This window comes from Neodiprion fabricii, chromosome 4 (genome assembly GCF_021155785.1).
Source record: "Neodiprion fabricii isolate iyNeoFabr1 chromosome 4, iyNeoFabr1.1, whole genome shotgun sequence".
Lineage (NCBI taxonomy): Eukaryota > Metazoa > Arthropoda > Insecta > Hymenoptera > Diprionidae > Neodiprion > Neodiprion fabricii.
In genome coordinates, this window is record NC_060242.1 from 18,626,439 (window position 1) to 18,641,070 (window position 14,632).

Consider the following 14,632-nt stretch of genomic DNA (forward strand, 5'->3'; position numbering starts at 1 on the left):
AGGCAAGAGGCGAAGCATGAATGGGTGCCCCCCTCCTCGACCTCCTCGACCTCCTCCCTACCTTCTCCTCGTCGTCTTTCTGTCCTCCTCTCTCTTTCTCTCTATTCCTCTCCATAGATCTCTCTAGATCTCTCCGAGGCTGCTCAACCGCCATACCATGCACCCCTGTCATCCCTCTGTACGTCTGTACATCCGAGCTACCCCCTCGACGTAATCCAGTGTCACCGATCCGCCGGAACTCGGTTGGTGGACATTCGTTCTTCGCTCTCGCCGATTTGCATCATGCTCCGTCGAATTTCAGGCCTAACTTCACTCCAAGAACGTCAATGAATTCAGAATCTCGTGCCGGTCACAGTTCCCAATGGTCGAAAGCCTGACAGACCGTTACACCGGATGGTCATATTTCGAACGGTTGCAATTCCGAAACGTTGAAACTTCGAACGTTACCAAGTGTCACATTTAAACACACGGCATGTGCGTTAAACGCTTTACGATACATGTGAAGGCTGGTGACTGAGGTTTGAGTTTTGACCATTTGGAAGTTAAAACGTTCAGGGTTTCGATTTTTCGGAACCTTGACACGCACCTTTGGAATCGTTCTCAGTCATTGGTACTCTCCGAATGAGTTAGACTAATATTTGATCATTTTCAACGTACACTGTAAAACACGGTGATGTGAAACTTGATAAAAATTAGCCGGCGTGAACGACTGTACGGTAGAACCTCGTTGATCCGAGGTAATATGGGAAGAACGTGCCTCGGATAATACGGAAAATATACGTAACTCAAGCCATCACGATATTCTCTCGTTGATTTCGGAAACAGAACTGTCGCGTTTATAGCTCGCAATGTAAAAAATAGCAACAAACCTTCACAAGTTTACGCGTGTTCAAACAAATCAGCGATACAAGACTATTCGATACACGGGCATAGCCGATTATCCCGTTTCATCCGAGCTCGGATGATGCGGAACCTTGGTCAACCGAAGGTCGGATAAGTGAGGATCTACTGTAGAACAATTTTTGCGGCGTATACAGGAATTCAATATCAGATGGTGTTCGGTTGAGAACAAATTATAGTCTAAAGAAGTTCGCACAGCATTACTCTTCCAATGTATAAGCTTGGAATTATAATCATGAAATTTTGTGAAATTTGTCAGGATAGTTTCGTAGTAACTTATTTAGTGGGCTTGAAAAACGGGTGTACCTGAAATTTTGATATATCAAGATCGATCGAAAGCTCTAAATCCTAGGATCTTGTAGAGTAAACGAAAGTTGGTTAACCAACAAAAAACGCTATAAATGGTAAACTTGGGATCAAATATTCCACTGATGTATATATTCGTTTATATTATCAGAACTCGGAATAAATAAAAACTTGAATCCACGATCAAGCTTGATCGATGAAAATTTCGAATTAGTAAAAATGTTTGGTTCAAAATTGAAAAGTGCGTGTCTATACATTTTTACACCACGTAAATCACGACAGTTCCACTTTTCAAACTCAAAAACTGTTCCACGTTTGTTGATGCAAAATAACACCGGAAAACGTGTTGTTCTGCTCGAACTTTCACCTTGGCATAAATACACATGTACATCATCGACGATCTTGTCCTTCTCTGTTGATTTTCAATACCAAACAATGTCGAATTCGGCACCGAGCAGCTGATTGCGCGGAAGATAAGCCGAAGTTGGCATATTTAAGGTATTTACTCTGCCTATCCAAAATTTCAAACGAAGAAAAACATTCCAACGAAAGAAGCCATTGTGAAACTTAATTATATTATTGTTTCTAAAAAATCGAATAATTAATACGAATCATATAAAACAATTGATCCCGGAACGTTACATACGCAATGCGCATTGAAAATGATGAAATTTGGAAAACTCGCTACAGCGTCTAATTTAAACTTATTCACGAATCTAGACCGAGAATACGTAGCAGCATGAGTTTCATCGTCATATGGTGAGAGCGATTCGTCGCGATCAGGCGCTCTTGCTGATTGGTCCAGTTGCAAGAGAGACCTTGCAGATTCCGCCCGCGGGCTCCAGCGTTCCCTTAGCTCCTTGATCTAGGTATATCGATTGCAAAAACTGATCTTTACGTAGGCTGTTTCTTTTGCGGATTTGCCGCTCGTGCCTGCAGTGCAAGCACACTCAATACGCCGCGTGTAGGTTTGACATACCTTGCTTATTACAGGGATTTATGTTGAGACTGAATTCTGGCTTTGCAACTTAATTCTAAGAGTCACTAGAAAAACTAAAATTCATGCATCAGCGTGAATATAATGACTGAAATTTCATCGATTCTGGGAGAAAAAATATTGCGCGTGAGGTAAATGTTGTAAAGAAATACAACCAGCAACGCCTTTCCGAATTTGCGTTTAGTGTACGCGCGAATAGTGAATATTTCTAAACTTTCGATGACTACTCGACAAAGCGAACGATGATGTTGAGAATAATACACACGAATATCTCTGGAATCCGGAAACGTCTAAAGTCGTTGACACGTTTCAGAATTCAAGCCTTATAATTCTTGCTGGTTTAGTAAGTATATAATCGAAAATAAAACTTGAATTTCGTCTTTGAATAAATTTTTGCTAATATCGAGGAATTTCAAATTCCACTTATAATGGTTACCCTTACATGCTGCAGTGAAAAATTGCTTTCAAAATTAATTAAACTTGCGGTGTTTCAAACAATTCCGTATAACAACATCGCGCATGGTTAAACGAGTCTACAAAAAATCAATTTTTCAAAAGACATACATCAGTGTCACGTCTTCTATTATATACTCGTGTCACATCTTCTATTATATACTCGCTGCCCAGCATCAGCATCAGCAGAGCTATGTCAGTTCTGAAAACTCGTTAGCCGGTGCAATTAGCCGAGAAGATGTTGTCGCCTGTGGAAACATCGCGTGGTACTCTCAGCCTGTAGTGGGAGAGACTATGGTGTTTGCGGTATGTTTTCAAATGTGGTTTCGCGGTGATCGCACAGGGAGAGAACGAGAGAGAGCGAGAGAGAGAGCGAGAGAGGGGGGGGGGGGGGTGGGAGGAGAGAGGATATCGCGTGGGTTTCAACCGCACACGGTATAAGTTGCGCGGCCTTCTCCTGACTTCAACTGGTCACCGACCAGCTTGTTCTTATTTGAATTTTTCTCTTTATGGCGTGGCTTGTCTGGAGAGTAAGAGAATAAAAAAAAAAAAAAAAAAAAAAAAACTTTGCCAGAAGCATCTATGGGGGAATTTGGATGTGAAGCAGAGAAGAGGATTTCAAAATTTTTATTCTCATGATCTATGGGACAGTGATGTGAAAAAAATCATGGGAAGAAACACGTGATAAATTAAAAATTAAACAAATCTCAACAAAGCCATCTGACTGTAAATATCTTCTTAATACAGGAAATCTATATTACTGGTCCGATTTCATTGGATGATGAACTGATTTTTTCTTTGGAAATGAATTCACCACAAAACCAACTGAATTCAATTTTGGACAACAATAACGTAGTTCTTACCGAATACTTACGTGTTTTTATTTCGATACGTTTTCGATCTGACTGTACGTCCCATACATTCTTAATATAAAATCGAGTATGCCGGATGTAGTGAGTTTCAAGTTTGGCTTGTGAAATGACATGAAGTTTTACGAAATTCCTATTGAAATATCTCATGGTGTACATTGAAATATTACGAAATCTCTTATTATTAAGATCTCCCGAAGCAGCGTGCGAAGGGCCTTCTAAATTCTTGTGAAATTTCTCGAAGTCGTACAAAGTTCCGTGAAATCTTATCAAACATTCCCTAACATTCTTTGAATCCTCTAAAATTCCGTGAAACCTTGATTGAAATCTCCGAGCCATTCGGAAAGTTTCACGTGGAAACCCCATAATGCTCCCATAATATATAAAATCCACGTGAAGTCTTTCAAGTCTTGCGGTGCAATAAAGTCCAACGTACATTGACGTATAAGTATATCACGAAGTGCCGTGTAAAGTTTTTTTGCAAATCCGTCAAGATCTTTAAAACATTTCGAAACCAAATTTCAAATAGTCCGAGCAGAGTCCCGAAAAATCTCTATGAAATATATTATGCACCGGTGTCGATCGGGCCCCATGATAAAACCGTTTCTATATTCGTTTAGAAACTTTAACCCAGTAGACTGGCAAATGGTATTCGATAAATTCAGGCAATCTATAAGCGAATAAAGCATCCGCAGAGTTGAAAATCTTGAGAAAATGTGAAAATTGAGGACGAAAAATCGCATCCGCTGCTAATCGAAGCGATCGGAGCCCGCTCGCTCACCCGTACTTTCCGCATCCTATAATAATTCATTTGAGCGAACGGCGAACGCGTTTCCAGCTGTAATAACCGGCGGCGGATGATGGCGGGGGCGAACCGCGTGCCGGAGAGAAGGCGGTGAATGGAGTCGAGTCTCCATCAATGAACCAGGGGCTGTCAACCGAGTGCTCACCGCTTTCGATGAGGTACGAACTGACACCTTTTCCCCCTCGGGTCGCCCCCGCCTTTTGATCGTGTAGTTAGCGACCTGGTCCTCGTCCTCGCTTTCCGCTCGCGGTACAGAAATACGTTTCGCATCTGCACGAAACTGCAGTCTGTAGACTGAGGAAAATTTCATTTGTTACGGTAACTAGAAAAATTCAGTAAAACAGGTATCGTTGAAAAAACTGTTTGAATATCGTTGGAATTACGAAAAACGAGGTACGCACAACCATTTTGCGCTATTGTCGATCCTTTTTTGGTAATTGCAACGCGAAATCAGTTTCTGAGGTTTACTCTACTTTTTTAGTTAAACAAGGCTTTAACGTCAATTTATCGTTGCACGAGCGTTAAATTTTCGCAACAGTTGCAAGAAAATATAGCAACGGTGATCGTAATGAGAAAGAATAGCAACGGATACTAGACTTTCCGGTAACGGCTAGAAAACTAATTCTCATTTTGTACCTGGAACTATATTTTTCTATTGTGGTAAAAAATGAAAATAGTTAAGGACTGAGCGGCAACCGGAACTAAAAATTTCTCTCAGTGTGACAACTTAATTTTGATTAATGATAAAAATCACCCAATTGATTATGATCGTTCGGATCATTCTTTTTACGATTGAACGAATGGTCAATGAAATATATTCTGGAAAAAAATAGATATTTTTTTAAACCAAGTACCAAAGGCAATCGCATTCATAATGTCTGAAGAAGTGGCTTGTAGTTTACGTAAATTGGGTTCAGAATGTTGTTCCGATAACTATTTTGGTTGCTAAATAAAGTTACACTCATCTGACTCAATATGAAAAATTATACCTACTCAACATTTATTCTGTCACGTGTGACGATCCGTTTTAAAATACATTAAAGCAAAACAGAAAGATCGAATTAAAATCAAACAAGAATATGACAGGTATCCTAAAAATTTTCAAACTACATTTGTCTGAATTCATGTATACATATTATTCGAAATTATTTTCCCTTACGCCTTCATGATTAATCGTTGATTTCGACTTTCCACGTGATTAGAATACACTCGCAAATTCCCTCGAAAATTTTACTCCTTCCATTCGTTAAAAGTCACGTGAACATTTCTATTCAACGTTACTCCATCGTGTTTCATTTAACGTTTTTTGTTCATCCGAATTACTTTATACCGAGAGGAAACGGTGAAATCTGTGATTTTCACGCGAGCTGGCCACCTAAAGAATTTATTCAGTTTGATGGACTTTTTTTAGATTAAGCAGATCTCTAATAGCGGACGTAATGATTCGGAAAGCTTGTCAAACTCTTATTGTTAACCGACCGCTGACTACTACGAGTAATCGTAAAAATGTAATTTCAATCCACCTTCGGAGTCAAGTTGGCTCCACTGTCTTGCAGACGGAAATATCGCCGCGATACAATCACACCGACCAATGGAATTCAATCGCATATTTCGCGCATGCGCAGTCGGTCACTCAGTACTCCAAATTTCACTATTTTCGCTCTATCAAAAAAAAAAAACGAAAAAACATACCGTGGCCAACCGTATCAAAAAAGTTAAATATTCATCATCAAAAACATCGATAGCCCAAATTTGCACGTTACCGAGTAGGGAAGATAAGTAAAAAACAAAAAACAAAAAATAGTCTCCCGCTTGTTCCAATCATGCTGACTCTTGGAAATATTGAGAAAAAAAATGAAAAAAAAAAAAAATAAATAAATAAACAAAAGAAACAAAAATGTGTAATACACACAAGATTAAATTCTCGTTTTCCCATCGCCCACGTCGGCATACAACTACATCCTAAAAACTGGTGTCATCTCGCTGCCTGCTTCGGCAACAATCGCCGGTTCTCCCATCGCTGGACCATATCTACGCCGTACGAAGCAAGGCAATGGGTGGGGGGTGGGGGGTGGGGGGGGGGGCCTCAACGCGGCCTCCGTATCCTCGGCAGCAGGGGGACGCAGGTGCGCGCAGGTGCCCCAGGGGCGCGACCGGAAACCCGAACGCGCGGCCTGTCTCTCTACCTCTCGTACTTACTATAGCCGTTCTCGCTCTCTGCAACGCCGTCTGCTGATCTCCAGCGGGCCCCCCCCCCCCCCCCCCCCCCCCTCTTCCTATAACGATACGATGCTCTTTCCGTTGTATTTATACGGTATAGGACACATTATATACCTGCTTATACGTATATCGATGTTACGTTAGGTTTGGTCCCAATATTTTTGGGACTCAGGGTACGGTTTTTTCAGTCTCTGACTTTCGCGGATTTGGTATATACGTAGGGATCAATATACGGGCCGAATATTTTTATCACGAATTTTTTTGTTTATTGTTTTGTTCAGAGTTTAATAGCAATGGTAAAGGCGTTTGTTTGATTATTTTTTTCTGTTTATTTTATTTTATTTTTATTTATTTATTTTTTTTTTCTTGTTAATCTAACGGTGATTAATTGTCACGAAAGTTTGAAAAATGACAACGTTAAATTAAACATCATTCGTTTGAAAAATGTTGAATGAATGACAGGCAGGTTTTCTTGAACACGCAGAATTTTTAATTACATCGACGACAATCGTGTTATTTTTATCTGAGTTTCTGCTTGTCAGGCAAACGTGTAGAACCGAGAATTTTAATGTGTCAGTGAATTTTTATTCGTAACCTTGCAAGTAAATTTGTCGGATTAGTTCGAAGACATTTATTCGACGTCGGAGAATTTTTTTTCTCTACGATCACTGCGATATTTACTTGATGAGTTTATTATACGACCCAGAAAACTATGTGTGTAAGAAAATACTAATGCATTTTATATTTTATTTGCGAAACAGAACTGATGCGAAAGTTTCATTTATACCGCAGGATTCTTTCTAAACTACGATTACGATAATAGGTTATTGTGGGGGAAATTTTAAATAGCGGGCGAAAACAGTGAATTATGTATATGAAATTTCACAATTTAAAAAAGAAAAAAAAAGGCGGTTCTGGTCGATGTCACATAATTTTGTTTAGACGATGTGAGGTGGTTGTTGTAACCGAGAATTTTATAATCTATCAAGGAAATTATTGTTGAAGCAAATCAGTGGATTTCGGTTGAAATCGTAGAATTATTTATAAACGGTGTTACGGTTATCAGGGAAATTTTGAAAACAAAAATTTATTTCCTGGATCTAAATTGATAAATTATTCGCAAGATTAAAAAAATCAATTTTACATTCCGTCGAAAACGAGAATAAAAAATCATGTTATCCTGCGATCGAATCAGACTTTCGTAAAAAAAATAGATAGGCTAGAAAATTTTATTTATAGGCAAGATGAGTCTACATAATTTTAAACTCAGTGACTGTACAGTAAAAAAAATCTGTCCGTGTCGCAATTGGAGTATCGTTTCAATCAGTTTTGTGAAGAGAGCTCGACCGTTCGGGTCCCTCAGCTATTAGCCTTAATCTCGATACTTCCATTACTCCCGTACCGCAGCAAAAATACCCGAACGGAACTCACTGACAATGAGTTTGCCCTTTGTCTCTTCATCGGACCGTGAAATCTTACCGGTTTACGCATATACAATAACCTATAAAGAGAAGAAATGTTTTCTGCTCCTTTCGGGAGATTTGCTGCTTCCGGCCTCCCAACTTTTCCTCTTCATTTCCCTTGCCTCGGTTTATAATACCGGAACCAGAAAGTCCGTGTCCAGCTAGTTTAGTTCGAAAATATTTCCTTGCTGAGCCAAATTACTGTTTTGCGAATTCATTCACTTGTCGAAACACTAAAATATTGTAGAAAGTTCAATTACAGTTGCTGCGGAAAAATACAACCTCAATCATGGTATCTCAAGGTGCACGGTAAAAGCTTGTTTACTACCCATAATTTAATCAGGGTTGCACGAGCGGCTAATTGTCGAGCCTTTACTGTGGCTGAACAAAATTATTCTTTCTACAAACTTTTTAATATCTGTCTAAAATCGAACTCGATGATTATTTTACCATTTTATGTAGGTTTTCCAGTAATATTTTGATTTCTCTGTGTTATTCAGGCAAGCTGTACGCAGTTTTTGGACGAAGGCAGGGACGAGTTGTGGCTGCGGATAGTGTCTCAGGTTTTGGTGGTCAGTTTCGCGTTCTAGCCACGTTACCCGTACCCGAGAGCTTTCATCTAGCTCGAGAGCTCCGAACACAGACTTCCGGCCTCGCCAGTCCGCAGCTGGTTTTCAGTCATTGGGAGGTATGTAGTAACAAGTATACCAAGCAAAAATAGAAAGGGAAAAATATGATTCTGGATGCAATGAAAATTGAAGAAACTAACTAAAAATAACTTCTGTAGCTGTAAGAAAAAAAATCTAAAATCCGACACTATTTATTTTGAATATAGCCATTCGTACTATATTTGCATTTGCCTGTTGAGATAATTTGATGCTGGTGAAAAAATTGCAAAGTTATTTTGCGAATGCCTCACAGAACTGAAATGGTTTAGTAATATTAGCAAATGGGTTAACGTTGCAACAATTACTAGTAATTGTAGTATTTTTAACTGTAATCACACTAAATAGTAACTTGTACTATATTTTCTTGTAACTTTTGCAACATTTACACGTCGTTCTAACGGTACCCACAATTACTAAAACTAATGTCTCAGTGTGAGCTACATGTAACCTAATAACGGAATGAAATTTCTCGATCTGTACGCGAAATGTTACAAATCGCACGCAATTGCAAGGCAATTTATAACAATAAGCCAAGGACTGTAAATGGTTCCGGTGAAATTCTGCGGGCCCCGAATGTTTTCGGACATCGCTGCGGGGGTCGTGACTGAGGCATGACGGGGTTTGAATGAGCCCTGGTACTCGGTAGGTGCCATGGCTACTGACCGAAAACGGATCCTTCTCGGGTCGACTTCTCCCGGAGCTGGAATGTAGGTAAATGAAATCAGGGCCCGGCCCTCTCGAGCCACATCGAAGTGTAAGTTTCAGGCCCCCGCGGGCCCATTGTCCCGGCAACAATGGAGACAATCAACCTGTGACGGGTCAACAATACCGCAAGCCTCTTCCAGCCTCGCTCAATGGAGCCCTGAATGGCCTGTGTCTATTCGGCTGTACTTGGCCGGAGGGGCCCAACTTACACGTCCGGGGCCCGGTCGACACTTCGCCACAGGCTAATCGCACCCGGCAATCTTTCCGTGCTCAGCTCTTCTGCCTCTTTCTCTCCCGAGTCGTGGAATAATGCCGCAGAAACGGAGGGACCCAGCGAGAAGTGAGAAATCGCAAAAGAGACGCCTCCGGGTGACCGTGAGGCCCTGATAACTCCTCCGAGAACAGGGAGAATCGACGGCCACTGCAGGACTCCAGGTATTCCGACCGGGATGGAAATTGGGGAAGGCCCTGAAGTGCAGGGTACAGTAGGTGCATTATACGCCTTATACCTGCCGACCGGAGCCTCCCACTTAATTCTCATCTGTAGGTACCCAAAAATTAATTGTCTGTTATTCTACGAACGCCCATGTGCGAGGTAAATGCCCATGTATAACCTGCTCCCTATGTATTTAATACCCACCTCGAATCTTCCACGGAGAGACTGGGAGAGATTAGACCCAGCGACAGCCTTACTTATTAATTTCTCAGGAGGCAGATCTTCGCTCGGTTCTATACGTGTGTGCCTGTTTACCCTAGATGATTGTGTTATCTAACATTCTTCTTCTTCCATTTAAATGGTTAACGGATTCCGTCTGGATTCCATGTACCGCGCCAGATAAACTAAATAATTTGACATTCTTACTCCGACAAATGAGCATTCCTATGAATAAGAAAGAAGGAGAGGAACTGGGAAACCGACGATCCAGTCGTCATAGAAATTCTGGAATGATGACATCATCGTAGAATCTGACGGTACCTTAACTTTGTATCGGCTTTGAGATTCAAGAATTCATCGAATGCGATTCAGAATAAAAAGAAAGCTATGCCTTAGGGCATTAAGGATCAAAAGATGTGACTGGCGGTCACTGTTAATACACTGTCTAAATGTCGCTGTTAAAATTTATCAGCGTGAATTATATTATAGAACAATTGTTGTGGTCAATTCGGAAAATGAACATCAGACAGTATTAGATTGACACCTTATAGTCCGTCGAAAAACAGAATTTTTCTCACTGCGAGATAAGCTTTTATAATCCATAAAGTGGAACCCAAAAAAGTCCATTCTACGGGCTTGGCCCATTAAAAAATCATTAATTTTTTCACTGCGCTGCATTCCAGATGCCTTGAATATTTTCAAGTTCGATATATCAAAGCTCGCTCTTACAATTACACGCAAACTTCAAGTTCCATGATAGTTTCGACAATGTAAGATCTCGATCGAAAAAGTGACTTGAAACTTGAACGCCACGCATTGTCAAGCTGGATAACGGAAACTCCTGAACCACAAAATCATCACACCTGTAATGTTGAAGAATCGTAGAGAAGTCCGCGATACTGGGATATACAGACATAAAGATGGATGAGAATCGTTGAGAATTGAGAAGAATCGCGGTAGTTAGCAGTGCGGAGGGCTTCTTGTAAATAACAATGGATTAATGAATGAAGCCAAGCGGAGACGGAAATAAGAAAACCTGTGTAGAGGCACCAAAGCGAGAAGAGGAGTCTCGAGCCTCGGCACGGGCACGACGCAACGCACGGCCATCAGCAACGTCCATCGGTGTTTTGTCTACGAGTTTCCTGCAGCTCCTCCACGGCTTTTTTACTCCCTCTCCCTTCTTCCTCTCCCTGTCCCCCTCACTCCGTATACTTCTCTCTTTTCCTCTTAATGCGTTTACCGCTTTCTGTGTACCCTACAGCGCTGTTGCGAATGTCATCCTCTTACCTCGTATTTCACGTCGATTGATGATTATTTTCAAATCAATCAGTTCCATCAATTTACCTTCCCGACGCTGTATCATTTCATCGATAAAAAGTAATCATTAATATCTTATTATGTGCGGATTTATTATCTTACACTTTAAATACCGCGTAGTAAACGTGTCGAAAAGTTTTCAAATAATCGAACCAGCCTTTCTCTATTCTTCCATTCGTTCTTCACTGTTGTTTCACTTTTATTCAGAGACGCCATCTAGCAGCGGATAATTTGGAATTTAAACTCATAATCAGGCATATTTGATTTGATTGTAAAAACCGTTTTTTATCGTATTTTTTTTCTTATTCTACGTCACCTCAACGAAACGAAATAAAAGCCCAATTGCTTGCACAGTGTATTCTATGCTCTGACATTCGTTTAACTGAACACAAAGTATCAGTTATAACCTCCTCACGGGCGAAATTTATTATCTTCGTCAAATATTTTTAAACACCAGTTTCCTATCCATATCGGAACTGAAATTTTTTTTATTCCAAAATGAGTTCTCGAGTTCAACAAATTGACAATATTAAGCTAAAAAATGCACAAACCGCGTCAAATAGATTTAAATATCCATGAACATGTTCAAGGTGAATTCCACAACAATTTTTGTCAAATAAACTGTATTAAACGTTGGAAATGGGTGGAGTGAAAATTGTAAAAAAAAAAAATTAGAAAATCACGATTCACTTGTTCGATCTCGACTGAAAAGCACTGTATTTATATATACTATATACGTGTATACAGACGTGTTTTATACGGAACGTGCGCTTCCTAGAGCGATTTTCTGTAATTCTTTACATCGTTCATCACGCGCCACTGTTCCCAGCATCCGTATCGAACACCCATCCCGCAGTATTAATCACAGAGGACAGGTTAAGCTTGTATTCTACAACGGCTATATCTATCACACAACGATCTTCGTCGTTTTTCACATTCATTTTTCGTTCTACGTTTTAAAGTAGATCAAATTAATGTGACAATCGAAAAACCTATCAAATTTCACGAAATTTTTCGTGCCTAAATACTCAGGTAATTTGCTCGAAACGGTCAACTGATTCAACCACTACCTTTCGACGCCATGTTGGAATCTAATAATGTAGTTAAATATTGGGCGACGAGTGAAAGCTAGGAAATTTAAAAAAATATACGAATAGATGTATAAATAAAATATCAGGTGGCTGAGGATAAAAGAAGAAAAAGAAGAATAAATAACATGAAGAAATTTCGTGTAAAAAGAAACTAACGAACGAATAAGTAATTGACGATGGATGAAATCGGGAAATTTGGTCTGCATGAGAAACTCTTAATACATCTACCTGTGTTACATATATATATATACAATGGAGGATAGTTCTTCTCTGGATTGGCCTTAATGGCCACATGGTTGCAGAATAAGTATATAGGTATAATGGTATAAAAATTAGAAGAAAACAACATTATATCTGTCCAGGTGTGTGCCGTGCACCAGTATAGATACATGGTATAGGCGAGAAAAAGACCATGCCTATATACCTATTATATACCTAGTAAAGAAGAACGACGCTGCTATGACGACCGGAAGATTACCACGCGATCCATGGAAAAACCACCGACCGCTTTGATTTTATAAACCCCCGTTCCAGCCAGATTCACCGGAGACCCTCTTCTATTGTCTGATTTTCTACAAGCGCGTGGCTTTCCCCTTCTCCGTCTCCTCGGCCTGCACCTTATACCCTTTGCTCAATTAACCATAAATTAACAGTATCATTGTCTCCGCGTGCCATTCTCCTTATAATTACACTTTGCGTGAAGTTATATAAGCTCATTGTAGTAACTGGATCCACAGAGACGGATTACCGTTTTGATCTGGGCGAAATGCTTATGACTATAACGAATAACTGAGGTTAGCTCTTAGGTTAGAAATACAATCGAGCAGGTGAGTTCCAAAGTATTCACCTACGGTCATGCAAGTAGATTTTACTCTAAATGCAGAATTCTCAACACTGAAATGATATTTTCCCAATCTGTCGTACCGAAGTGACAATTAAAATTCAGAAAAATCATTAAAAACTCGGGAATGAAATATGCTGTGAAACTTTGACACAAAATTAACATGGCCGCCGTTGATACGCTTGCAATTTTATTACAGCTGTATAAACATTCCCCTTGCTCGCAAGTATCTAACTAAATTTTTTTTCCAAATTACATGGCGGCAAGGATAGTTTACTTATCGTTTCACTCATTAACGAGCGTAAAGAAACGTATAGGTATGGTTTACAGGTGGCGAAAGGTAAACAAAGGATATTGTGAGCATAGTAGTATAGCTGATCTCGAATAATGCTGTTGAATCGTTCATCCGCTTCGCCTGTTAACCCCGAATACCTGTAATCACATGTGTGTATACATGTACCACCTCGCATACCTGCGTACCGCCCGAATTCCGTAAAGAAAAAAGTATACCCGTAAGAAGGAGGGCGAGACGTGGAAGATACAGAAGTAAATAGATAGATCTATGTATATAAGATAGTTGGAAAGAGGTCCGGCTATCGAGACGTGTATCTTATATCATTTAACAGTGGCATTTTAGAATACAGATCTAGTGTGGCGGTAGAGGGGCGTGGAAGCAGTACAAAGAGGTTATGTCTGGACGGAGGATATATAAGAACGACGAAGAAAAGCGATCGAAAGCGGCGAAGGGGGCGAACTTACAGCGTTGAACCCAGTATACGCAACAGGTTACGACGGTGTTAAGATGCCTCCTCAAGCGAACAAGGAGGGTATGAGGGATATCTCGGCGAGAAGATCCCTCCGAAGCCACAACAACAACGACGCGGCCAACGAGCACCTCGCTAAGAAGCACGAAAACAAATCTGGCTGAAACAAAAACCGCTTGGCTACCATCTGCTCCCGCGTTATATGCATATATGTGTGTGTGTGTATAGTCCGATTGTAAAAATATTGTCGGAAGTTAGATCAACACCGAGGCCCACGCTCGGGTCAATATCAAATCGTCCCTGCAGGGTCCGTCCTACTCGACGAAGCCCGTGCAGGCCAGGTGTCCACATCTTATAAATTTCAATACGACCGAGCGCAGAGAAAAGGTTAAGAATAAGAAGAAGAACGCGAAAAAGAGGCAGAGAAGAAGAAGAAGAAGAAGAAGAAAAAGGAGATGACGGAGAAGAAAAAGATTTCGAGGGTAAATGCGGCGGGGTGGAGAGAGACAGAAATAAAGAGGAAAAAAAAAAGCAGAGAACCTGGAGGAAGGATCGGGAGCGGATAGAGGAAGCGATGT

At 40.4% G+C, this 14,632-nt stretch overlaps 1 protein-coding gene across 1 annotated transcript in view; it reads left to right on the forward strand.

The window, feature by feature from the left end:
* Nucleotides 1-14,632, forward strand: part of LOC124180393 (elongation factor-like GTPase 1) — a 104,062-nt gene that overhangs the window by 86,300 nt on the left and 3,130 nt on the right. The window contains exon 4 of the mRNA XM_046565851.1: nucleotides 8,514-8,701. Within this exon, the coding sequence (XP_046421807.1) occupies nucleotides 8,514-8,701 (188 nt within the window). The remainder of the gene's footprint in view (nucleotides 1-8,513; nucleotides 8,702-14,632) is intronic.